Here is a 26038-nt window from a genome sequence, read left to right as displayed (position 1 = left end):
GTTTGAGCAAGATGGACAATTTTATAAACACTCTTGAAACTTTGTCCGGGAAAGATTAACTTTATGTAATTTACAAATGATATCTGAACAAAGTTTATTTCACTAGAAAATAAAATTAAGAATCCATAACACTACCTAGTAATGAAGCTATGTAAATACACTAATAAAGTTAAACAAATACATAAAAAAACATTGCAAGAGTAGATAAACAAACTATATGAAATTCCTATATTGCCCTCACCTTCAAATTTCCTTCATATTTCCTTCCTGTCAGAGCTCAAGAAGAACCTCTCTCTGTAAACCCCCAAAACCCTGAACTCTAAAGACCCAAACCCTAAATTCCCCTAAAATGACCTCCATAACTACAAAAATCCCCTCCAAGTCCCTAACCAGGCTCTTCACCCTCGCTCCAAGACCACCGTTCCGCACTCTCTGCACAGCCGCCGAGACTCGCGCCCAGAAGCTCGAGCGAATCGCCGACGAGCTCTTGGACCTCACCAAGCTCGAACGCTACGACTACGCGATCCTCTCGAGGCTCAAGATGGGCCTCAACAAATACGGGGACGCGGTATCCGGGCTCGGCTCATCACCCGCAGCCGCCGGATCCGGGTCCGGGTCGGCCGACGAGGCCAAAGCTGCCGATAAAACCGCGTTCGATATCAAGCTTGAGAAGTTCGACGCGGCGGCGAAGATCAAGATCATCAAGGAGGTAAGGACGTTCACGGATTTGGGACTGAAGGAGGCTAAGGATTTGGTGGAGAAAGCGCCTGTGGTGTTGAAGAAGGGTCTCACCAAAGAGGAGGCCGATACGATCGTCGTAAAGTTCAAGGATTTGGGTGCTACTGTGGTATTGGAATGAACTTTTTTCTTTTTTAATTTTTTTTTTGAACTTTTTTTAAATGTAGAATAATGGTTGTTTAGATTAATGGGGAATGAGAATTTTTGTTTATTGGAAATGGGTTTCTGTTATTGCGGCTGGAAAGCGAAACTTGGGTGCTTTTGTATGATCCCAGTTTTAATGAGAAGTGATTCTGTTCAGGCATCAAATTTGTGTTCTTGTCCTGCTATATTGAATATTTTTTTAATGTAGAATAGGGATTGTTTAGAATAATAAGAAAAGAGAAATTTTGATAATTGAGATTGGGTTTCTGGTATTGGGCTGGAAAAGGCCGAATTTAGGTGCATTTGTGATCCCAGTTTTGATGGAATTATGTTAAGATTTGTGTTCTCTTGCTTCATTGGAAGTGAGACTGTGTTCTTCATTTGCCTAGACATAACACAAATATTCTTCATTTGGTACGTTCAAAGGTTGTCTTGCCCAAAGCCCCAAAATCTAGGTTGATATGTTGGTGACCTATTGACCCATGGAAGTTTTATGCATGATCATTGTGGTAAATTGTGTGCATGACAGTTTCTTCTTCTAGCAGATACAATTCCATTCAAGCATGTTTGAGGCTTTGTGTCTTCATCTTAAAGCAAATTGAACTTTATCCTCTCATTTCTTTGAGAGATGGGTTGGATTCATGCATAGATGAAAAGGTTGCTTGCTTTTTTTGTTGGTTAAGAAAAAAGCAAGGTTGGTGTTTATGGCTTAAAGATAGGGAAGCTCACGGGCTTATAATTTAAGGGTACCATTTGGTACGCAATTTGCACTTGTTTTCACAGCCTTAATTAACTCGGAGAAGAGAAAGAAATAAGAATTTTTAAGAGTTTACACACTGTTGATAGGCTAGGAAATGTTGGTGTTGACTGTTGAGGCATTTAGTTCTTTGGGATGTGAATCTTTAGCTGCTTGTATTTGTAAGTTTCACTGCTAGCTTGTGGTGCCACATCAACATGATGGAGGAAGTAGGACAAAGGTACATCACCTCTTTTTTTCCCTTCCTTGATAGTTGATAGTCAGAAATGCATAATAATTCAAGATATAATAACTCAAAATATGACTTGTTTTCCTGAACCATATTTATATTCATAAAAACCAGGCAATGCGAAGGAAGAAGTATAGAAAAGTAGAGAGTTTTTGCTCCTCAAAAGAGTGCTTTTTTCATTCTACTTACACAATGAATGAAACTGGCGAATTTTAAAGCTCACGTGGTAAAGGATTAGGAAGGGTTTGGAGTTTAATCCTTTATCGTTGACCCAAAAAAATGGAGATTGTGCATGGGTTTGGAGAAAGATTCTTCATTTAGGAGGCATTATTGGATCTTGATTGGAATTTAAAGTGGGGGCAAGGGATGCATTTATCTCTGGCATGATAATTTGACCCTGCAGCAGCAGGACCACTTTATCTGAGATATGGAGAGGGAGCTTTATATGATTCAGCAAGCTCTATGCAAGCTAAAGAGTCTCTACTCTAGTGTGCTACACAAAGGTATATGGATATGGCCTCAAGCTAGATATGAGGACCTGGAAGAAATTCAAAGCAGGCTGCATGAAGTTACATTCAATAGTGAAGATTCAGCTGTTTGGAATGCTCCAAAACTGGTAAATTTACATGTCCAGAAACATGGGAAGAGATCAGAAGAAAATTGCTTCAAGATAATTGGTGGAAGCTAATCTTGTTTAACAGAGCTATTCCTAAACATTCTTTTATTAGTTGGCTTGCTTTAGAAATAGAGACTCTACAGGAGGTATTGATGAGTACCGAGTACTTCTGTACCTTGTGCAAGCTTCATAACAGAGAATGCTCCTTTGTTAAGCAGAATATGGAAGAATATTTTGAGTGAAGATTTGATCAAAAGATATACAGAGGAATGGACTGATGAGCAGCTCAATTAGATAGAATTCTTTGAAGGGTAAGAGTGATTTTCTTTGATCTAATAGAACACAATTATTTGTATGCCGACCATTGATCAATAAGAGTAAATTTCTTTGATCTGATAACATTTTTTTTTTCTCCCGATGAAGCAGCTTGGTAGATTTTATAAAGGCAAAAATGACAAATTTTGAAGAGGGGGCTGCCGTCATAGCCATAGGAGGAATACGACAGCTGCGGTACAGACAAGTGTTTTTCTTTTATCGTCTTTCTAGTTTCAACTAAATGTGCTTCATTTCAATTAAATAAACATTTCTAGGCTGTCAAAAATTGATAGAAGTTTTAATAAAGAGACAGCGAGTGAACAGTGATAGTGGTGTGAAATTAAAGGCTTTTCGTTTTTTCTAAAAGACATTTTACCACTTGGCTACTGCCTTTAATTTTAATATTTTTAGCCTTGATATATATATATATTCTAGTTATATGTAACTCTTGTATACTTTCTGTATTGGATGGCACATTTACATTTTTTTTAATAAATTCACAATTATTTGTAAAAAAATTATTTCTAGGCTGTCTCTCAACAAGATGTCCATGTGACCTCAATAGTACACACCATTTTCTCTGATGTCTTTCTTATAAGTTAAGAGGAAATTCCATTACCTACAAACAAAAAAAGATAAAGGAGGAAGAAATTTCATTAAAAAAGCACAACTCTTGCTCAAAGGATACATGATAATTTTTTAGACTGAATTGAAGAAAATTTCCTCCACTTAATTTGAAAAAAAACTCTGCCATGTGCCCCATGTACCTTTGAAAGGAAACATAAATGGGATTGTGTACACCAAACAGTAGTGGACAAACACAAGGCTTTCATTTGGTAAGCCATAAACACAAAGCTTTCGAGGCACATAGCCACAGCTTGGAACATGTTTCTCATCTTCATTCACTTTTCCATTGGCTAAAATGCCAGTCACAACGACATCTAAATATATATCTACCTACGCACCTGAAGTCCCTATATGTATTTTCTTTAAGTTATCTTTTACTCTTCAGACTCTAGTTCTAAAAATTGAAAATTCTATAAGCTCCTAACAAAATGATCCCCGAAATAGCAAAAGACAGCTCACAGATCAATCTCCCATCTCCCAGATTTACAAGCCTAGCCATATATACAGTTATAGACATATCGGCAGCACACAGCTGCACCAGTATGATGCTCAGCCCAATGCACAGTTCATATTCAATGATCTGGATACCCATATGTGAAGTTCATACCATCTGAAAATCTGCAAAGATACAACTAGGATTAAAAACCATAAAGGACACTAATGGGACTAAATTGTTATCAGGTATAAGAATATGGCAGCACTAGATATAGGTTTGCCAGAAATAATCTTCTTATAGGTCAACATGAGCCTTTTTATGATACCATGATAAACATCCAATTCAAAATTAATGGATTTCTTGGCAATTTACTTGAGAAATAATTTCTATTTCGAGGTTATTAAAATCAAACACTAGTCACTGATTTTTATTTTTATTTTATTGAGGGGGGGAGGGGGGGGGGGGAGGGGACGACAGGGGATATTAACATTCTCCACAAAAATTTTAGGAAGTAATGAACAAAATAGAGTGGTGCAAAAAACTATATATATATATATATATAAGAGTAGAGAGAAGCATATGCTTTGGGTTTTGAAAATATGGAGCAGATGGGCATCAATTAATGAACCAACAAATCGAGATGGGTGGCATCATCCCTTAAAAACAGTGGAATAAACTGCCATTGACCAGTGGTGCATTGCATATGTAGAGGATTGTATAAGTATTTTCATGGAGTAATGCAATAATAAAGACATCCGACATGTAAACCACCGGATTTGCATGTAGGTGTCTGTCCAAAATACTAGCTAAGCTCTCAGAAGTCAACTAAAGAGGAAGTCCTAAGTTTTACAAGGATGGAAAAAATAGCATATTTCCCAACCTCAGCTTTTTGACAGGATGCAATGCAGCATCCTAACCATAATATCCCAAGACTCAGGATGCTGGCACAGTTAAGTTAAAGGGCAAACATAAAAGAAACTTGAAGAGAGAACACTTTACCAAGCGCGAAGTGTTCCACATTTCAATGCGCTCATTGCTGCTTTGGCAAAAACCTGAGCTGCTTCTGCTTCAGCTTCAGCTGCTTCTGCTTCCCTTGCTGCCTTTTCAGCTTCAGCGATAGCTGCTTCTGCATCTGCAACTGCTTGTGCAGCAGCAGCTGCAGCCTCTTGTGCAGTCATACCCTTCATCTTTGAAAGCTCTGCTTCGACTTGGGTTTTTGTAAGGGCATTGATCTCTCTCTTTTCTGCTCTGGAAGAATCCTTCTGCCTTTCCTCCAGTAGTAACAAGGAAGAGCTTCTTCTTTTTTCAGAAGCTGTCGAACTTGGTGTGATCTTGTACTTGTGTTTTATCTATCAATGCAACAACCACAAAAGGTATCCAATTCTGAGTCATAATCAAACCATTTATTTTGCTGCAAAATTCTATCTCCATGCATTATGAACTTCTTACTAAAATAGTAGTTAACAACCATCACAAACATACATGCATGTTGTAAACATTAATTTTCATGTCATCACCCAATAAGACAATATAATCCTTTCCGCCTATGTACATCATTTAAAATTTCTTTAACCCGTCTTCTGCAGCACAACCTTTCAGGAACATCCATGGTTATTAAAATGTTTTATTTCCTAAATATCTCCATCGTACGAGATAGTTATTATTCCTACAACCTTTAAAAATGATATGTATCAAATTTAAAACAATTAGCCCGATTTTCAGGAACAAATGTTTCAATCAATTAGCTTCATCGGCTCATTAGTTTCCACAGACAACTGTTGATGCATTTTCCCTATCATTTTTACACCAATAGTTGATGGATTGAGTACCTTGATCAATCTTCCATTTGCTGTCATATGTTTCAACTTCATGGACAATAGTTTCTTGAGGTTTGGCGGTGCCCAATATCGCTCCTATGAAAAAAGTAAACTAATAATATTCAGAATAATTTCCAGCACAAGCTTTGCAAGTGTTTCTAAAATTCCTGAACTGAAACATGCACCAGCTCATCTGAAGTTGCGTGATATTTTCTGATGCTTTCTGACAAAACTGAGAAAATATTTCATGAAATTTGATGCGACTTTGAATAATGGCAGCCAATTTATAAGCAGACTAATAAAAATATAAATATTATCAAAATCTGCTGGATACCAGCTAGTTGTGATTGGCAACTAATATCACTGAAGTGTCGGATCTAACAGTAAAATAGTAGCAGCAATCATGTTATAATAGTGTTTCTGTTCTATTATAAGAATCATGCTTAAAAGGAAGTCATTTGCAATGACACTGCATCTGTATAAAAACCAATCTATTAGAAAGAAGTGAAGGTAGAAAAGGAGATCTGCTCAAGAAAAAAATTGAATAGAAGGTCGGTACAACTTATAAGCATTACAAGCCCTAGATGTTTTGAAGTTTGACTAATTATTTTGCAAGCATTACGTGTTTATGAAGTCACAGCTGAAAGCTACACAAGTGGAAATACCTCTATGTAAAAAGCAATTGCAGCCCTGTCAGAACCCCTTGGCTCCTTCAAATTGGTAATGGCCTCTAATATAAGCTTATCCAACCTAAAAACATGCAAAGGAGGTTCCAACAGAAGAAATTAATAATGTCAAGAAAAACAGGATAACACGGTTCCCTTTACAAGATTCTTATGGGCTACAACATCTGGAGACCTTCGCCTCATATATGGAGACTTTTTTTTTAAAAAAAAAAAAAAGTGAGTGGAAGGTTTGTAAGTTATTAGACCCACATCTTTAGCTGTAATAAACTGTAGCATTGATCATGGTGCTGTGCCATTTGCCACATATTTGTAGCCAGAAAAATATCCTATATGCCATGGTGATTTATCAACCAAGAGACACATCTTCACTTAGAGCAACTTTTCAAAGTGTGGCACGATATTTGCAACTTAGACAGTGCTAAATGTCAAGTAATATTAATGCATAGGTTGTGAAATACTGTCAACAAATGAAGTGAATAAAAAAAAGATAACTTCTTTCCTATAAAACTGAACTATTTATACCCAATGGTATAACCATTAAAGACTTAATAAATATTTTCACAACAGATGATACTTCAGAAATTTAGAAAGTAAGGAACAATATGTTCCACTGACTTTTTCTGTAGATGAAACAAGTGTGCATTAGAGTTCAGAAAAATAATCAATGGCAGAAAATCTCATACGAACTCAAATGTAGGAGCAATGGTAAAGGTTAGGGCTTTCCTTGGTCATTATAGTTTATGTACATTTTAATACCATACAGAAAACCTTAAATTGAACTGAGAGATCTCACCCCAACAACTAGGAAAGCAAGAACATTGAACTAAGAGATCTCACCCCAACAACTAGGACAACAAGAACATTGAAATAAGAGATATCACAGGCCATTGAGTCTCCTTCCATGGTAGACTGACATTTGATGAAATCTTTGTAAGTCTGTGTTCAGGAAAGTTGCAAATATCATAAGACCTACTGGGTGGAAGGTCCTACTCCCTCTCCCTGGCATATATACTTGTGTGTGATGTATATATATGTGCTAAAGAAACAAATGAGATTTGTTGTCATAGCAGAAGAGGTACTCCACATTTCTTCACTCCCAATATTGAATTACAACATTCCACCATCACTTGACTACGGTTTGGGAAGAGTCCATGTGAAAACCATAAAGATTAGCATAATTTCTGACCATCTGATATATTTTTTGCCCACAACTTAAAGAAAAGTAACACTAGATTTATATATTTAACTACTACATCTAGATCAGATAAGTTAAGAATGACAACTATTTTAGCACAAGTCACCATCAAAAGTATCCAAGTTTTACATGTATATATAATATAATCATATCACAAGAGATATAACCTTGCAAACGGCTCTTTTGAATCAGCAGTCTGCAGTGTTGTTCTAGAAATCGCAAGAGGCTTAGCATCAACAATTTCTGCATCACTCTGAGGTACAGTGCTCAGAGCCATAGGGTTATCAGCAAGTTTAGGGGTTGGTAGATCCCTTTTAAGTGCAAGTTTGGCCTTCTGCCTTGACCCCCATATTGCCGTGACATTTATATTTCTCCATTTATCCTGTCCAGAGGATATAATACTCAACTCAATAAACTACTACACATGATTGGAGATTGACAACCAGGTTAAGCATAGAGTTCGAGTTTGCCGGATGCAATAAACAGAAGCACCATCCATATTATCAAATTCTAGATATTCGAAGCTGAAAGACTAATCACACTTTCTTCTAAAACAGATACCTTGAGATCCACATTCGAACGTAGATGTAAGATGCCACTGAAATCCGGGTCTGTTAGTATTGTGCGCCATTTGCCTGCCCCATGTTTTATGACTCCAGCTTTAAGGGCTGCTTCTTCTTCTGCTGTCCATTTTTGCTTAGGAGCACCCATCAACAAACTCCAAAACCTTCTTGAAGAAGTTCTGTACAGTTGATCCTGCCGCCTACCAGGACCCATGTACAGAATTCAGATAATCAGAAAATGAATAGAGCTTTACCCACATATATACTGCACATACGTAGATAACCAACAAAAAAATCTCAACCCAACATTCTGTTTTGAGTGTAGATGGTAAACCTTCAAGGACCACAATCACCCAGAAAGGAAAACAAGGGAAAATGAATGATAATATACATCTCACGAAACATGGAAGAAAACCCAACAAATTAAACCATCCGCAACTCCCATATACATTATAAGACTGAGCTAATACACACAATTTCAACCACAAGTATCAAATTTTACTCCAAATCAGCTCAGATTGAACGTAATGCGAGATGGATCCCACCGCATAAAAAACGGAAGCAACATAACCAAGCAGAAAAATTTCATCCATTTGATGAAAAAATATCAGCATGATTTGATTAGATTAACGTAAGAAACAGACCTCACCAGCCGCAAAACGTATCAAAATCTTTCGTTCCCAGAATGAACGGGACAGATTCTGAGACAATCTAATTCTCAATTTTACATCTGAGGGAGGAGTGGCAGAGAATTAGAGAGAAATAGGTGGGTTTCACGTGCTAATCATTTCTGATTATAAGCCAAATTTTGTACGAACAATTGTAATTATTATTGACGAAATATAGGATTGAAAAACATGGACCTATCTTTCTTGTCCGAGAAACACAGCTTTATATTGCTCTTCCAAAAAAAGCCTGCGTCCCCTTTAGTTTCTGAAATTAAAAAGGTTCTCTGGGGTTTTCAAAATAAAACTACATCCGTGCTACCGTAGAATAATATACATTTGTGCCCTTAATTTGCTGTAATTTTTTTCGTTTGTTTATTTTTTATATAAGACCATTAAGAGTAAGCAAAGAAAAATAAAACCAAATACAAGAGATTGGCTGTCAACAACTTTTTTACTTTTTTATAAATAAGGAGTCAACTTTATATATATTTGTGTTTTTTTTTTTATAAATAAGCAAGTACAAAATATATATAAATATTTTCTCAAATGTGAATTTCATAGAAAACACTTCACACATAGCCAACAACTTTCATAGAGATAATAACTAATAAGTCATACTATAATAATTCATCATAGAACTGGTTTGGTTGGAATCATTTTCTCTATGTATTTGTCATGCGATTTTGTTAGAGCAATCCGTTTTAATTTTTTCAGGAAGTATTGATAATAATATAATTTTTTTCAAACAAAAATGATAATAATGCTAATAAAAGAAGATAGAAGCAAAATTGGGTAATCAATAAAAGATTATTTATTTAAACTCCAACCATGTACCAATATCTTTATAGTGTATAGGGAAAATTATACTTAGCACCTATAATTATCATTTTTTTCAATTTATTTTTAGTGTTTCAATTGTTATCTAATCTACTATTAGGTTTTAATGTTATTCTTTCATTAAAAATGACGAATATACCATTCATAAGATAAAAAATTATTTACCTCTTTTTGAACCTTTTATCTTATAAAAAATATTTTTGTTATTTTGAATCGAAACAGAGAAAACGTTGTAAAATTGAAATATTGAAGAACATTACGAAATATAATAATTAGATGAGGTAAATGTTGTTGACCCTAGTTTATATAAATTAATTTAAGCTAAATTCATGCACGAATTATTAAACCAAGCAATTTTATTAAATTCGTAGGTTACCAGAAATGAAGGTTTAGTGGGGCCGTTTTCATATATCAAGAAAAAAGGGGGTAAATCAGCAAATTTGCCAAAAATGCGTTTTAGTCATTTACTAGCTGCATTTAGAGAAGGTGGTGGTTTCGTCGTAGTTAGATTCGATGGCGAGCTCTGTGCAACGCTTCTCGAGCCACGCGCGTGCTCTCCGGGCCACACTAGCGCCATGGACCAGACCATTCTCCGCCGACGCGTTGGTGGAGGTCTATCCCGGAGAGATCGGCATAGTCTCGGGAATCCCAGATGAACACCTTCGCCGTAGGGTACGCGACCCTGATGGACCTTCTTTTCCATAGAATTGATCTTTCGGTTTGATTTTTTTTAATCCATTTTCAAACGGGTCCCATTCTTTCAGTGTTTTTGAACTTTTCCTAAATGAATCACATGCCTATTGATAATAGCTAGAGTTTGATGACTTTGTAATTCTAGGGATTGGGGAATTTCATTTTGCCAAGTTAGCCCATTTTCTGTAGCTTTCAAATATCAAAACTTGGGCTAGGCATTTTTGTTTGCGAGCTTTTTGGGAATTGAGGGAAGCTGGAAACGTTTATATATGTGTGGGTGTGAACGGTTTACGCAAGAGCATTAGTCAATAATGTAGAAAACTGGTTCGATACTGATGGGCACCCTTTTTCTCACAGAGAGAAGTGAAAATAGTTGTATTTCCTGGCCAAAATTTTTCCAGGCAGTGGATTGCTACGTTTGGATTTCTGGGTGTAAATAAAGAGCTTAGTTCAATGTTCTTAGCGTGAGCGATTAAACTTTTTTTGTTGATTTCATGTGTACTCTAGCACTACTTGACAGATGCCTTTGGAAGTATGAATTTGTGGCAATTTCTGTGGTGTCATTGTTACTTTTATATCAATAGATCTCTGGAGCCAGACTTTCACTATATTGAGGACATGTAGCAAGCCGTTGGTCCAAGAGAACTCAGGGCTTAACTTGAGGGTGATCTGATGCTTTTTATCACTGGAAGCTTTTACCAATGGATTTGCATAGTTGCTTGTGTTATGTCGCTTTTTTGCTTCATTTGATAATCTCACTGTGTTTAAGATTTCTATCAACTTCTTCACTTCAATCTGTTACATTCGTTGTAGGTTGTCATTTACTCGCCGGCTAGAACTGCGACTCAACAAGGATCTGGAAAAGTTGGAAAGTGGAAGATCAATTTTATGTCAACACAGAAGTAGGTTCTTTTATCTGTATAATTCCTCTTGGTGGAGAAGCCTTTATGGGTTATCACTTCAGTCATGAAATCTATTATCTTTTGCTTCAACAATTTTCTTTGGCTAGGTAGGTAAATAATGTACGTCGAATGCAACGTTGTGCACTAGGCTTTCTGCTATGCAGCCTGAATATTCTCTTAGAATTGATACTTACATACGCTAACAATATGTTGTTCAATCCATGCATAATGACGACTTGAACTTTTCATGAAAATTTCTAAATCATACCAAAATATTTGACATTTAGGAGTTGTTATATTCCAGTGATTTATTGTCAATGGTTATTCTTTATTTTGTGAATTCTTACTTAAATTATTTGGGATTTCTTGGATTACAAAGTAATTTTAGAATAGCTGTGTAAGCTAAAATTCTTGGCTTTTACTTTTAAATTTCTTTCTTGAATTTGGGCCAAAGTGGATGTGCATCGTTTGCCTGCTTGGGCAACTGAAGGTCATGTCAGCTTAATTGACAGCACACGTTATAAGTTCCAGTAGAGCATGCAATCAAGTTCTTGATATGAATATTTTTAGTTTCAATTGAACCATAATTTTATAACCTTGATTACATGATTAATGGTTTCTCCTCGCCAACTAATACATTCGTAGGTGGGAAAATCCATTGATGGGATGGACATCCACTGGGGACCCATATGCTAATGTTGGTGATGCTGGACTTGGTTTTGACAGTGAAGAAGCTGCAAAGTCATTTGCAGAAAGGCATGGTTGGGATTATGTGGTATGTGTTATTTACTTTTAGAAAAATTGCTACTCTAAGGGATTTTTTTATGGTCTTTGACTCCAATATCCTTTCAAATCTATTTATTTCAATGTTCATTCTCATACTCTTGTTGCTATCACATGCTTGCTTATCTGGTCTACTTACGTCTGTATTTGAGCACACACAAGTTCACATCTCTGAGTTTGTGAGAATTCTGGTCAGTATATGGTGCTAGTCTGCTAGATGGACATGAAATACGAGTTACAATTCTGCCTTTTGTTGTCCCTTGTTAAAATGTTCAGCTGTTGATAGCTATGCATCTGCATGTCTTTTATAATTATGTTGTAATAGGCTTGTAGTATTTTACTATTATTACTTCTCTTCAAATTGTTTAAATTATTGAGTGAAAACCCCATTGATTGTTCTTTGATGATTGCACATTTTTCTTCAACTTCTAGTTCCCATTAAACATATTGACAACAGTTCTTGTACTCATCTGCAGGTTAAGAAACACCAAACACCATTATTGAAGGTTTGAGATTCTTTCACTTTTTTTCCTGAGATTCTTATGTATTTCAATGATCCTACAAATAGCATTATTTGTATCTTTAGAAGGGAGCAGCAGACTCACAATAACTGTTGTTTGATTTGATACTGAGATAAATGCTTTTGGATGGCCATAAGAATAGAGAATGGTCTTGAAGTTTTGTGAAATTCCAATGACTAGGTTCTAGCTTCTCACTGTCTATACTTGCTGCACAAAGTCACTATGGAACAGTTAAATGGCGTGCTTCTTTGAAATTTAGCCTCTGATGCAGTCATTTATTCTTGACTAAGACTTTCCTTCAAGATTTGAATTCTCGCTACAAACGACCTTTCCTCCTTGCATCTAGATTGTTTCTTTCTCTTTTCCCATTTAGAAAATTATGTTTAATTGGAAAAAGGAGAAGAAAACAAAGTAGGACATCTCTTTTAAAAAGGAAAACAATGCTTAATTGGTTTTTCAGTTTATATAATTCTTTTTGAATTATCCTCTTAAAGCAGGTTAGGACTTTTAATTTGTCCTCTTCTTTTTGTGTTCTGGAGAGTATTTTTTATTTTTTATTTTATTTTTATGCCTTCTGATTTTTTTGGGTCTCTGTATGTTTACTCATCAGCCAAAATGTGATTTGAACATTTGATGCTACACCTAATTTCCTAAAACAATTCTCAGAAATTGTTAAGGTCACGTATTTGTGGTAGATTCAACTGTAGATATGGAGAGTGGAAGAAAAATTTGTAGCAGACCAATGGTTTTAGATCCTGTGAACGTTGCCAAAAAACTAAAAAAAAGGAAGAAAAAAGAAAAAAGAAAAATGGGCATTGGAGGTAATGGTTTCAAACTCAAGTTTATCCTCCAGCCAGGCGCTACTTCCAGGGGTGGAATGTTGATTAAATTTGTCCAAATAAGTTCATGGATTTAGATGGTTATGAGTCAACACGTCTAAAGAAGTAACATGAGAACGGCTGTCCCTAATTTACTGTTTCATCTGCTTCTTCAAAATATCCATTTCAGCTCTAACGCTGCAGAGCCTTTTATTTTCTGGTTGCAGGTGAGGGCATATGCTGACAACTTCAGGTGGAAGGGCCCCCCAAAAACTGAAGATTGATATATGTCACCGATGTTTTTTCTTGGTTCTATCATAAAGGCAATGAGCCTTGAAGTTTTCTTTTTAGCACATTCTTCCTTGAAAAGTCATTTGCCCAAAATGAGTTCCTTTATCTTAATAAATGAGAGTTATGATGTGTACTCTTTTGTATAACTATAGCACATTTAAGTTGCACTCCCCGATGAATTTGATTGATTGTGCCTCCTTTATATACATTCAAAGGGGAGTACTGCACCAGCCTCATTGCCTATTCCTCTGTTTGATCTTCTTTACCTAGTGGTTCACAGCCATTCATTGGGGTAAGTTGCGCGTTCTCTGCTTGTGAACTTTTTTATATTTCACGTGTTGGCATCAGCTACCTCCTTGAAAAGTGATTTGCCCAACCACACCGGAAGGGTCTTTTGTATTTATTTCTGGGATTGGCTGAGAAGATACTTACACTGAAAATGCAAAATTGATTGCGAAGATGATTGGAAATTATGACTGAATGCTTATTCTAGTCGAGCCCAATAACCAAGGCTTCACATGCATCCACGTGGTATGAAACCAGTGGCTGATCTCCACTTGCCAAAAAAAAAATGTCATTAGCATTCTGCTCCACATAAAATAGTGTTCATATCCAGTTAAAGCACGATTCATATTGGACTTGGTGTTGGTTTGATTTAGCGGTTTCAGAATTTGTAATTTTATAAATGACGTCTTTAAAACAAAGTTAATGAAAATACAATTTGTTTAAAATATAGTTAAGCATTTTGTAAAATCACGGTAATTTCATTTTCAGGGTAAGAGTGTTGTATAAATGCATTGTTATGCTATTAAGTATTTTGATTCGAGTTATTTTATTTGTAAGAGATGGAATAGAATAATCCAGTTGAAGTATAATGGTCATTAGTTTGTAATGCATTATTATGTCTCATGATAGGCCTCATTCTTCTACCTATTTTTGGAAGTCAGATTTTGAACTATTCAAAGTTCTTAGAGCTCCTTGTAATTGTTGGAAAATCCTTTTTCAAAGTTCCAAGGTTTTATACGTTTAATAATTTTTTTTTTCCTAGTAACATCAAGCGAAAATAGCCTAACATTTAAAATCGTGTATTTTTAGAAAGTACAACATTGCCTACGATTTGAAAACAAATTTTTTTTCACATTTCCAGACTACTTTTTTAAAACGCACTCTTAAACATGACAAGTTTTGCGATTTTGTTTAAAAGTGAGCACTTAGTGCAAAATTGAGGACAGAATTGGGATATGAACATTTTTCTCCATTTAGAGTCGAAAGCTATTTTTTTTTCTTCCCATCAATTTATTCATGGTTTACAAGACTTGTAAAATAACCACCACGGCAATCTTCCCCAAAATTAACAGTTAAACAAAGACATTAGAAATAATCACCATCTCATTCATTATTCTTGCCTCAGCTAAGCATCTTAGGATGTGGATTGAGACACAACCATCCATTTTTCTAAAACAGTCTGAAATTGGCCAACTTCCAGGCAAAAAGAAAAGGAAGATATCCCAATACAATCTGAAAACTAGCCAAGTAAGCTTAGAGGCTAGTTTAATAAAGCGGAGAACTCCAAAATTCTGACACAATAATATGTGATATCTACAGTATACTTTATCTTTCTGATTTACTATTGGTGATTTTCCAAGTTGTAGTATTGCAACTCAAATGGTTGCCCTATCAACAGTAATTCCACTTCTATCAGGTAGCAGCTTCTTCATATAATACTTGGATTTTCGGGATAGATTGATCTTTCTCCTTTTCTTCTCTGGTATTGATGCAATTGAACATTCAGAGAAACCGCGCCTCACAAACCTGTAAAACAAAAAGTAGATATTCGTTTGTCAAAAGTGAGCATTTTACCCAATTTCAGCATGCCATAAAAGTAATGACAATAAACTGAGTGCTAAACAAACTTATTCTTTCTGTTTCTTAGTAACAATGGGTGATGGTACTTTTTCTAAATAGTAGACACAGATAATAAATAAGAGAATACTGAAGATTCAAGCCATAGAATTTTATTCCCTTCCATCATTCCTTAAGATGGGTTTTGGAACAGCTAAAAAAAAATGCTAAGGAATCAAAAAACATTTCTATGCTAGCTCTCCCTATGAAGTTATCATAAACAGATTATAGGAAATAACCCCTTGAAGCCCAAAATTCCCATAAAAAATAGTAGACTAAAACCAATAGTTTTATAAAATGAAAATCGAGTAGCAGAAAACAAAGGGCAAAGCTTTTCCCAGAATTAGGACATAACATCATAGTGACAAACCTAAGGTCAAACAGTACATGTAATATCAATTAAATGAATCAATTTAACAATAAAAATATGCATGAAGAATAGAATAGATCTTTTAAGAATAGGAACCAACATACTCCAACAACATTATCCAGCAAGTCATTTTCAGCATTTTGTATATGTTTTATAGAATCCTCGGCAAGTTGGACACAATTAGCATACATCAATTGAATTTATTTCAAGCAGTAGGAGGTTGCAAATACCAATCTGCAGTTCGTGTGGTAAGTAGGAAAAGCCTATTCAATCCAAGCGAGGAAGCCTTCTTCTCAATGTAATCTGCAGATTTTACTCTTCAGTTATAACTTTGCACAAAAAGTGTCAAGCAATAAAGCTGGTAATTTTTATAGAAAAGAAATACAATAATGAGCACAAAACCACCTCATCTTTATGATATAACGAAGCTTCTAAATTTTTTTTAAAGAGAATGATTCTGCTATTTCTATTATTATTCCTCCAATTTTTATTACTTCTACAATTTCTATCAAAATAGACCAAGGACCACCAAATATAATGAACAAAAAATCACTAATATGTCCCACTCTGTGTGCAAATCTCAGATGTTGTTGAAGCACAGTGAAACAGGGATATTTAAAATCATACCAAGTAATTTGTCTCCCTGTCCTTGCCCACGGCAATCAGGAGAAACTGCAAGAGCAGCAACCTCTCCACACTTATCCTCGAAGAAAGGAAAAAGAGCAGCACAAGCAATGATCTGACCTTCTCTTTCCACGACTACAAATGAATCCAGTGCGTCATGGAGCTATTAACACAAAAAGCACAAAACACATAAATATCAGTTCCAGTTCAAGTGAACTTATAACAAAAAATGGCCAGTCTTTCGGTATTAACATCAATAAGCACATAAGCAATAAGCTCTACAGGCCTGTTGATTAGAAATATGAAAGAGCAAGAGTGCAAACCTCCTGATCAGTCCGGCGAACCAATGCGCCAGATTCTTCCAAAGGCAGTAAGATTTGTCTTATCCCAGAGAAATCTGGGACCCTAGCATTTCGAGTTCCTTCATAAAGGTCACTAATAGAATTAAAAGCACATGTTAGTCAATGGGATCAAGAACAGCTTAATCAAGTATAAATCAGCATCATGACTGCATCAGTCTAACAATCAAATGTCGGCTTCATAATTTAGTAGCAGATTCATGCCATCTGTAGTACAACTTCTGAAAAAGAGATCATTTCCAGGTAAATATAGTTTCTAAAACAACAAATCTCCCAGAACTATACTAATTAGTCATCTGTGTTGCATATAGCATTATCTTCTTATTTCTTACTTTTTTTACTCATTGGCATCTAAATGGGACTCAGGGAGATGAGCCTAAAACTGCTTAATGCTTGATGTTTCAAGAAAGCTGCACTTGGGACAGAAACGGTAGCACCATTATAAAGCTTCACATGCTTATCAAATCATGACAAAGTAAGGAATTCTAATTATAAAAGGATGTCCCCAAAACAATTTACTGAAACAGGATGTAAGGTATGCTCTGACCATAAAGGAAAGTCAACCGGATAAGTGCTGATCATAAGGAAATGTCTCACACTCCCACTGACAACCTATCACTTAGAATAATTTTCAGCAAATCTCTACCACCAGTTCTACTTTCAAGGGACTTTCCGTTGCAATCAGAACTTATTATGGGCTAATCATCAACATGATGTCTTATATTGAAGAAAACAGGACCAGGTGGGTAAAAGAAAGAGAACAGAAAAGGACCAAAATAGCTTAATAAATAATAATAATAATAATTAATATATATCTATATATATCAAAAAAGTTAGCCAGGCTCCCTAATTGGCAAAACTAAACGACCTGCCTTTTGAAGGGAAAGGGAAAAGAATAGATCCAGCAGGTCTGCAAGGAATGAAACCCACAAATGCTCCAGGCAAATGAAGGTTATAAACCTAAGCATTACTCAACCTAGGGCAGGGAAACTACTCGTAGAACAACATAGGCAAAGTCAAATCACAATAATGTGCCACGTGTCAAAATGCCATTCAAAAGTCCGCTAGGATGCCAACCAACCAACTGGTGGACAAAATCTTGAGAAATGAATATTACACATGGGACATTACTATTAGTATATAGCGATAATATAAATACAGATGATAGCCATAAAGCCCACCAATAACGAGCACACACCTCTTAATCAGCACATAATTAATCAGCATTAGACATAAGTTACGGTTGAAAAATCAGCTTTCACAAGATGACAGTTATACCTAGCAACCATCGTCCCCATCCCATCTCTTTTAAACAATTCCAACAATAGAACTCCACCTTTAGTGCCATCTAACAAATGAACTCTTTGAACACCCCCCTGACAATAAAGGAGAAAATAATGTTGGCAAGGTGCTTCAAACCAACATAAAAAGCAGTTGATACACATATCATGTCAAGAGGCTTTCTAAGACCTGAGAATTTGATGAGCCATTTTTCAGAGAAAGTAAATGTAGCACAAGGCACATAAACATTACAATAGTAAAATGCAACGTTCTAGTGTGAGAAAAGATAAAAATATTCTTATAGTTATTAGTTACAGACAAAGCTGCAATAAAAAAGCATGAAGGATATACCACCTGCTGTCTTTGTGGTAGGTAACATACCACCTGCTCATACACACAGTAGTGAAGGTCTTGGCAATTACTTGGTGTTTTGTCAAGGAGTTATTACATAGAGTTGCACACCAGAACAACATTCCAAATTAGATGTTGTTAAATCATTGTTAACCTCATACTATACATTTAACTCAAAATGTATAATGAATCCCAGTCCACCAATCATCAGCCACAAAGAGCTCATAGCTACAAAGAGTTTAACATGTGAGATCGACATAGATAATCAAGTTTTTATCAAAAAGAAAGCATAAAGTGCATTGAGGACTTCTATCTTTATATTTGCTTTCATAAAAAATATTTTGCAGGGACTCCAAGCCCAAATTATATAATTGATAAATGGTCCCATATCCACTTTTCATTGGTCATTATTAGATTTCATGTGATTTTCCTAAAATATTTGCTTTCTTTTTTTTACCTTCCTAATTTGGTGTTTCAACCTTGCATATATTTAATTCATAGTGAATCATCAACACCTTTTTTTTTAATTTATAAATAATTGGCCCCAAGGGGAGGGGTAAGGGAAGATTCGAACTAGTGACTCCCGCTTCATAGGTATAACACACGTTATTTATTAGTATCCTCCTAACCTCCTTCCCCCTCCTCTCTCTCCGAAAAACAAAAGAGCCCTTCTTTTTCCAAAAAAAAAAAAAAAAGAGATGAAACAAAAATAATTTTTTGGTGAGTAAATAAATAAAAATTGGCTAAAGAGAGCTTTCAGGTTTATAGATAGTGATCCTGAATCAGTAGCATAGAGCAAAAAGATCAATTTTGATTAGTTTCAATATTAAGAAAATCAAAAGCAAGTTTACAAAGAAGTGGAATTGCTTTATCGTTAAATAGATGGATTCAACTTCCTTTTAACCTTTTTTTTTTTTTCTTTTTAGTTAAGGAAACTTCTGCATTACCACCAGTCAGGTTTTGAACACATTATGGTTAGCTTCGAGAAACTAAATGTGGTATATTTTTCCAAAAAAAATCAGGAAAACAAAAAATGATGATTTAGAAGGGCATCATTACTTAGGAAACATCCATCACTACTGATGATGATGGAAAAAAAAAATGGGTCAACTGGACTTACCTTACAAACAAAAGCTGCAGCAGCCAATTCTGAGAGGTAACCATTTAATCGACTTTGGCGCTCGTGACCGCCGATAGGAAAACCCTGTTCACCAGTCCAAATTCCATTCCCATTGTCAAAACCAACACCGTTATGAAAGGTTGGATTATGTCTTTCAACAGAAACCTTCCCATTCTGAGAAGGGACAGCCCCATTAGAATTATTACGTCTAGGAGAAGTGCGATCCTCTTCACCAACTGCTTTCACATAGTTGGCAGCTATCTCACTTTGTTTAGCTCGTTCACGAATCAACATGTCCGCTTCTTGAAGGGTCAAGAAGCGAATAAGGCGTCCACTCTCATCCAGAATTGGACCATCTATGAGGCAAATAAGCTTGTCCGCTCCAATAGCTAATGCGCAAGCAGTTGCAACTTCATATGTGCTGAAATTTGAAAAGCATAAAGCACTAGTAATCAGTAAACAGGTTTTAAGCATTTTTCACGTGAAGTTTAAATCCTTTTTTCCTTTTGGGTCACTTAAATCAAGTTATTAGATTTTTTTTTATAAGTCACTTAAATCAAGTTATTAGATGACAATGGTTAATGAGGCTTAGGTAGGTTATAGTCTATATGCAAGGGAAGAAGTGTTTAAACATGGCCAAATTCTTAATACCAAAGGAAATAAAGATTTATTACAGGTTATAGTTGAAAAAAAAAAACAAATGCCAGGTAAAAGAAAAGAACACCAAACTCTACATAACATACTTGCAATTTAAAATTTCTCCAGAGCTAGAATAGCCCAAGTTGCTTAATATAACTATGCAACCAGCATCAAGCCTCTCGCGCATTCGAGAAACATCAACTTTCTTAACTTCACCTGTTGCTCCATAATCAACGCCTTCCACAACTCCTCTTCTCTGCAAATGAAATCAACAAGCCTCAAACCAGCAAGAATACAGTAGAAATGACAGAAAACCCAAAGCCTAAATAAAGAACCTCAGAAGGCCACCAATTCTTTAACACACAAGGGAATCAGAGATGGACATTGAATAAAGAGTAAGCATTCTTACCTTGGCTGCAAGAAAGTTGCCACTTGCAACACTGACACCAACTTCATGCCAACGACTACTCTCACCATGTCGACGAATGTTGCAAATGGAGGGGCCGGGAGAAAGTTTTGCCTCTAGCATCATACGAATCCCTCCAGCCGCTTCCGTCGCAGCCGCCAGAGCTTCATTGTCAGTTATCCTGTATTCACCAACAAACTTAGGCTCGCGTCCTGCAAGAAGTACACGGCTGTCAACTGCAAACGAAGCATTTCATGTTACTGGGAAAAAAATTAAACAAATAGAAATCAGAAGTAGGTAAAGAATACATTTTTTTAATAAATTAGCATTAAGGAAAATTTATCTGAAAAAACAGAGCGATATTCCATTAAAAACTTAGTCTCTGAGGCTCAAAATTGCACATGTACAATAAGATACACCAGGGTACAAAGCAACAAGGTCCTCACTGACCTCTCTCCTCCAAAAGCTTGTCAATATGGACATGGGTGCCCGGAACAATCACAAATCTTATCCCCAGATGATGCAGAAAAGCAATATCCTGCATACAGATATACTTATGCCATAAAAATGTGAACCAAAAAGCAGCCCACCGTGTTAGTGAACACAGCTCGAAAGGGTTACATATTAGGCACACACATGGACATGGACATACACTCACTACAGAAACCATTATGCAGCCCACCATGTTAATGAATATACCCGAAAGGGTTACATATTAGGCGCACACATAGACATACACCCGTAACAAAAACCAAAGAATCATATAATTTAGCTAGTAAAATCTTCGAGCATTTTACCTACGACCCAGAATCAAATCCTATATAAGAATTTAAGGGATGGGAGGGCGTCCACGTGTTTCGTAGCGCACAATTCAATGGGTTTGCCGACAAGAACATGGAGAATTCTCGGTTCCGCACCTCGCTCACACACACGCTCTTGCTCTCTCTTTAGTTAAACAACCTAATACAGGCCGGTGCATCTCATAAAACCCAAGTGAAGAATTCCTTTTTTGTAATTGCAAATCTCAAAAGAACCAAGAAAAGTCAATTCCTTTACGTTCGCGTTTATTGCATTTTCTCACTAACCAAACAGATAAGTTAGATAACGAAGGATTGAGAAAACGAAGAGGACGTGCCTTGAGAATGGGATCCAAGAAAGGGCTAGCGACGTTTTCGCCGGAAATAATCACAACGAAGGTGCTCCCCCTGTGAGCCCACAGGTAAGGCCACGCCTCACGAAACCACCGCACGAACTGCTCGTCCTCCACCGAATTATAGCTCTCTTTCACACTCTCACTCTCACTCTCACCGTCCGGCTGGCTATGCACATTGCATTTCCGCAAAACTCCCTTCTCTCCCTTCACCACCGACGACAACGGCCTTAAACGTCCCGTCCTTTCTGTCCTGAACCGGAAACACTGGCGAGCCCAGCAAAGCCTGCTTTTTTGACTGGGAAAAACCCTTGGGAGGTTTTGAAAAGCACTGTTGAAGGTGCTCGAAGCCGAAGCTGCCATGGCTGACCGGTGGCGATGGTCGCGGCGGGACCCAGACAGAGAGAGAGAGAGAGAGAGAGAGAGATTCTTGCCTAGCCGCCACGACCACACTTGGGTTCAGTAAGGTCTCCGATTTATGCTTCTTTAGTTCTTTGTCTTGAAGCCTCCATTTCAGGGCCAGCGTTCAACACAAAAGGCCCATCTCAGTTTTGTTTTTGCTGAGAAAGGGACTGCCTTTTGGACTTTGATTAATGTCTTTTATGGACGGCTGTTCTGCTTTGACGTCATATAAATGTCCAAATCTTTCTTTATTTTTAGTATTTTAAGAAGAAGTGTTTTGTGTTTCCTCATTTTGTTATTAGCAGTAAACAAATTATTTTTAGTAATTAATGTGTAATAATCTTTTCTTTTTTTTTCTTAATTGTATTTTAAGACATATTTTGTACTTTGAATGGTTGGTTTAAGTTTGTTTTGGTGGTGGGGTGAGGGTGGAATGGTTGGTCCTTAATCTCTCCATTTCAACAACTGAAAATGTGAAGAAGAAGAAGAAGATGATTAGTCTTATGGATAATAATTCTGAATTATTACTCTAATGACCCTTTACCAACTTAAACTTGCTCAATAATTATCACCACATCAACATCAAAGGAATTAGAAAGCCCTGAAAAGCAGACAACCCCGCGTGTATAGTAAGGAAACCATGCCTGAAAAGATTTTCTAACCACCAATGTTTTATCCGACCCAACATGTATGCCAAAGGTCATACTTAAATAAAATACGTGTGAAAGTAGTTATTTTCCTGTCTTACTGTATATGCAAAAGAGTAACCCCGGAATATTCATTATATTCACTTTATATTAAATGACGTGACATATTTTAATTTTTTATTTATTTAGATAATTGACAAGAACATATAGCTTATATAAAATGAAAGTGTCACTCTATGCAAAAAAACGCAATTTCAATACGTTTGTGTGAAATTAGTCATGTCCGCCATGGTCATTGGTCGTAGCTTTTTTCCAGCAACAAAAAAAGAGAAGAGAAGTGAAAAACAATCGAGAAGGAAAAAGTAAAGGAGCACCTTCTCAAATGTCTTCCAAATCAGCTAGCGCACTTTGAAATTATCCTAAACCTTAACCCACTTAAAAACATCCTAGTCCAATTTTTTTTCAGTTTATTAAATGAGTATTTTTATCTTTCTAACAGGAGAATCCAAATTCCAAAATACTACAGATGTTCTGTTTCCGGTTCCCACCGTTGCACTTTTTCTAAATACTCTAATACTGTATGAAAAGGGATGGTGCGGAAGAGTCAAAGACATAATTGACTTGGTGACATTTCTTCACTGTTTTTTTTTTTTTTTTTTTTTTTTTGGAGAGATGTTCTTCTTTCATTGTTTGTCTGAGAAATTGCCGATCGGTCAGGTTTTTGGGTTTGGAGGGGCTTTGACCCATTCGTCCCAAGAAAAAGAAGAAAAATCTAACGGCTTAAATAATTTTGTTTTCTCCGAGGGCGCACCACATGACTCGTGTCACACAGATCATCATCAGCTCTAGAACTTGAGAGAGAGAGAGAGAGAGAGAGAACCTTGACAAGGGTATCCAAGAAAGGAGTTGCAAGAAGGTCCCCAGAGATGACAACAATAAAGGTACTGCCTCTGTGCAAATAAACATATGGCTGGGCTTCTCGAAGGGCGTCTACAAACCTCATGTCCTCCTCCGATATATAATATTCTTCTTGTTTCACTACTTGACGCTCCACCACCTCGTACCCTTTCGCCACCGAACATCTCGGGTCTCTTTTCCCCGTTCTGATCAGCCGCGGACAAGCCCTAGGGAGACTCCGAATTCTCAAGCTCCTCGAACCAGAATTGAACAAAGAAGGCCATGCCACTGCTCCCACTCCCTGCTCCCAAGTCAACGGCCATGATTTTGAGGTAGCAGCCATCTTAATTATATCTACAAAGAGGTATATGGTATTAATATATAGAGACGGCAAACGCGGCGAACCGCAGGAGTGAGTTAAAGAGACGACTCCGAAGAAAAAGCAGGGTAAGGAAAAAACAAAAGCAGGCTTAATATATTGGACGCTTGCTTCTGTATATCACACACTGGGTCTATGAAAGACGAACGCTAGATAATGACAGAAGGCCATGACTACGGTTCTATTCTCCTTGCTGACGATGAATACAGAGTTTTTTCTTCTTTTTTTTTTTTGTCGAGAACCAATAAATTCTATAGCATGCTGCTCACTCAGATGCCTTAAATCCCATCTAAACTACTTTACCGTTGATACCGTTAATATTTTATTTAATTTATCGCATCTAACGGTATAAATATGCTCATCTATATGTAATCTCAAATCCAGCGGCAGGGTAGGCATATATGCAGAGGGAAATAAATAGCACAGTAAACACACACACACACACATATATATATATATAATATCTTTCCAAATGGACCATCTGATCTGGCAAGCTAAGAGCTGACGAAGAAAGTTAAAAAGAAACAAGCTAGATTGGTTCCCGAGTTGCCAACGACGAGAAATAATGTAATTATAGTACAATGGAAAAATAAACCATTATTTTACAAGGTTCCAGTGGAATATATATATATATAGGTATCTCAGACATATTCCTTTATTAATCAAATGGTATTTATACTGCTTTTCATGTCAAATAATTTACCATATTGTGGTGTACGTGTTTTTTCTTCAATTATTGTGATAAGAAGTGCATCCTGTTCTGCATTATTAGGTCTTTTTGTTCAATTATTAGGTTTCTTTGTTCAATGAAGATAAGAGATCGATGTTATTCCGTCTCATGCATGTCCTCTGAAAAAAAAAAAAAAAAAAAGAACAAAATAGACCGTTTAGATTTTATTCTAATTTCTTTAAGCCAAACGACGTCGTTGAAGCTGAAGAAAAAGTCGTCTCTTCTTCAAGTCCAGCGCATGAACGAGCACAAAAAGATGCCACTCTGTTGTTGCTTCCACATAACTAAACGAAAATTTTCCTAAATCTACGTAACTAAGGTGATCGTTTGGCTTCAAAATTTCATCAAAGCTTTCGGTTATATATATATATATATATATATATATATCATATTGCTATTTTTACTTTGTTTTTTTATGAGGTTAGGTTTAATCAAATTACTAACCACCCAGGTCAAAACAAATAATTAAGGCAGGGAAAATGTCCAACATGGTAAAATTGGCGGCAATAATGCGGAATTTCTCTTATAGGGTGTGACATACATATTAATCGTATTAATGGTCATTTGGGGATTAATGAGTGTATAGTTTTCATGTGGAGAAGATCCTTGATCTATTTTCCTTAGGTGGGTAATTAGTGTATCACCAATTGTGCTCATTCCAATAGATGACATATCCGGCTGGTTGGTTGTTAAAAACCCCTTAGCCTTCAATACCAAGAACTATTTGGTGTTGTGGTTGTCAGCATGTACGTAGCAGAGGCCTTTGCCCCCCGCCCTGGCTTGGTATTCGTCCAACCTTGTTTTCAAACCGCTTTCGAGACAAGGTTTTAGTGTAGATAAGTAGAATGAGTAGGCGTTTCTAGTTGTCCCGATCCAGTGGCCAGCATGTCTTCCAAGACTTGAACCTCCTCTCAACATCGGTGCCGAGGGAGGCACCTTGAAAACGTCCTCTAAAACTTGAACCTCGTCGGTGTCGGTACCAAGGGAGACGCCTTGGGCATGTCCTCCAAGAGTTGAATTATACCTCATTGGCATGGGTACCAAATGAGGCACCTTGGGCATGTCCTCCAAGACTTGAACCTCTTCGACATTAATATTGAGGGAAGCGCCTTAAAAATTTCCTTCAAAGACTTGAAGAACCTCCT

General features: G+C 36.5%; 4 protein-coding genes across 8 annotated transcripts; 2 read left to right on the top strand and 2 right to left on the bottom strand.

Moving 5' to 3' along the window:
* Positions 1-264: 264 nt before the first annotated feature.
* Positions 265-1046, top strand: LOC132188280 (uncharacterized). The gene has a single exon (XM_059602701.1). The coding sequence runs from the start codon at positions 350-352 to the stop codon at positions 857-859; it is 510 nt and encodes a 169-aa protein (XP_059458684.1). The 5' UTR covers positions 265-349; the 3' UTR covers positions 860-1046.
* A 2564-nt stretch (positions 1047-3610) lies between these two features.
* LOC132188400 (telomere repeat-binding factor 2) lies at positions 3611-8975 on the bottom strand. 2 transcript variants are annotated; one of them, XM_059602838.1, is made up of 7 exons: positions 8768-8975; positions 8122-8323; positions 7728-7942; positions 6345-6429; positions 5692-5775; positions 4862-5211; positions 3611-4044 (listed from the first exon to the last, which is right to left on the bottom strand). In XM_059602838.1, coding segments are annotated over exons 2-7 (885 nt in total). In that variant the 5' UTR covers positions 8272-8323; positions 8768-8975; the 3' UTR covers positions 3611-4043. The 2 variants fall into 2 exon arrangements, with proteins under 2 accessions (XP_059458821.1, XP_059458822.1); XM_059602839.1 differs by having other exon boundaries at positions 8773-8975.
* Positions 8976-10102: 1127 nt separating this feature from the next.
* On the top strand, positions 10103-13769 carry LOC132186941 (NADH dehydrogenase [ubiquinone] iron-sulfur protein 4, mitochondrial). The gene is made up of 5 exons (XM_059601066.1): positions 10103-10300; positions 11135-11223; positions 11869-11998; positions 12483-12512; positions 13573-13769. The coding sequence occupies exons 1-5, from the start codon at positions 10142-10144 to the stop codon at positions 13627-13629; spliced, it is 465 nt and encodes a 154-aa protein (XP_059457049.1). The 5' UTR covers positions 10103-10141; the 3' UTR covers positions 13630-13769.
* Positions 13770-15007: 1238 nt separating this feature from the next.
* On the bottom strand, positions 15008-24262 carry LOC132186350 (probable amino-acid acetyltransferase NAGS2, chloroplastic). 4 transcript variants are annotated; one of them, XM_059600280.1, is made up of 10 exons: positions 23768-24262; positions 21139-21226; positions 20692-20924; positions 20387-20538; positions 19644-20064; positions 18170-18267; positions 16856-16967; positions 16536-16695; positions 16139-16211; positions 15008-15448 (listed from the first exon to the last, which is right to left on the bottom strand). In XM_059600280.1, exons 1-10 carry the CDS (start codon positions 24125-24127, stop codon positions 15298-15300), a joined length of 1848 nt encoding a protein of 615 aa, XP_059456263.1. In that variant the 5' UTR covers positions 24128-24262; the 3' UTR covers positions 15008-15297. The 4 variants fall into 4 exon arrangements, with proteins under 4 accessions (XP_059456263.1, XP_059456265.1, XP_059456262.1 ...); XM_059600282.1 differs by having other exon boundaries at positions 20692-20900; positions 23768-24260; XM_059600279.1 differs by lacking the exon at positions 23768-24262 and adding an exon at positions 21824-22358.
* Positions 24263-26038: the final 1776 nt, after the last annotated feature.

This window comes from Corylus avellana, chromosome ca7 (genome assembly GCF_901000735.1).
Source record: "Corylus avellana chromosome ca7, CavTom2PMs-1.0".
Classification (NCBI taxonomy): domain Eukaryota; kingdom Viridiplantae; phylum Streptophyta; class Magnoliopsida; order Fagales; family Betulaceae; genus Corylus; species Corylus avellana.
This window is presented reverse-complemented; position numbering and strand designations above follow the sequence as displayed.

Coding starts and splice junctions, on each gene's coding strand:
- LOC132188280 (XM_059602701.1), top strand. CDS start 350: ATGACCTCCATAACTACAAAAATCCCCTCCAAGTCCCTAACCAGGCTC.
- LOC132188400 (XM_059602838.1), bottom strand. CDS start 8,271: ATGGGTGCTCCTAAGCAAAAATGGACAGCAGAAGAAGAAGCAGCCCTT. Junction 7,943..8,121: donor GTTCGAATGTGGATCTCAAG/GTATCTGTTTTA, acceptor TCCTCTGGACAG/GATAAATGGAGAAATATAAA. Junction 6,430..7,727: donor TCAAAAGAGCCGTTTGCAAG/GTTATATCTCTT, acceptor GCATGTTTTTAG/GTTGGATAAGCTTATATTAG.
- LOC132186941 (XM_059601066.1), top strand. CDS start 10,142: ATGGCGAGCTCTGTGCAACGCTTCTCGAGCCACGCGCGTGCTCTCCGG. Junction 11,224..11,868: donor AATTTTATGTCAACACAGAA/GTAGGTTCTTTT, acceptor ATACATTCGTAG/GTGGGAAAATCCATTGATGG. Junction 11,999..12,482: donor GGCATGGTTGGGATTATGTG/GTATGTGTTATT, acceptor ACTCATCTGCAG/GTTAAGAAACACCAAACACC.
- LOC132186350 (XM_059600279.1), bottom strand. CDS start 22,201: ATGGCAGCTTCGGCTTCGAGCACCTTCAACAGTGCTTTTCAAAACCTC. Junction 20,065..20,386: donor GGAGAAATTTTAAATTGCAA/GTATGTTATGTA, acceptor TTCAAATTTCAG/CACATATGAAGTTGCAACTG. Junction 16,212..16,535: donor ACAGGGAGACAAATTACTTG/GTATGATTTTAA, acceptor TAAAATCTGCAG/ATTACATTGAGAAGAAGGCT.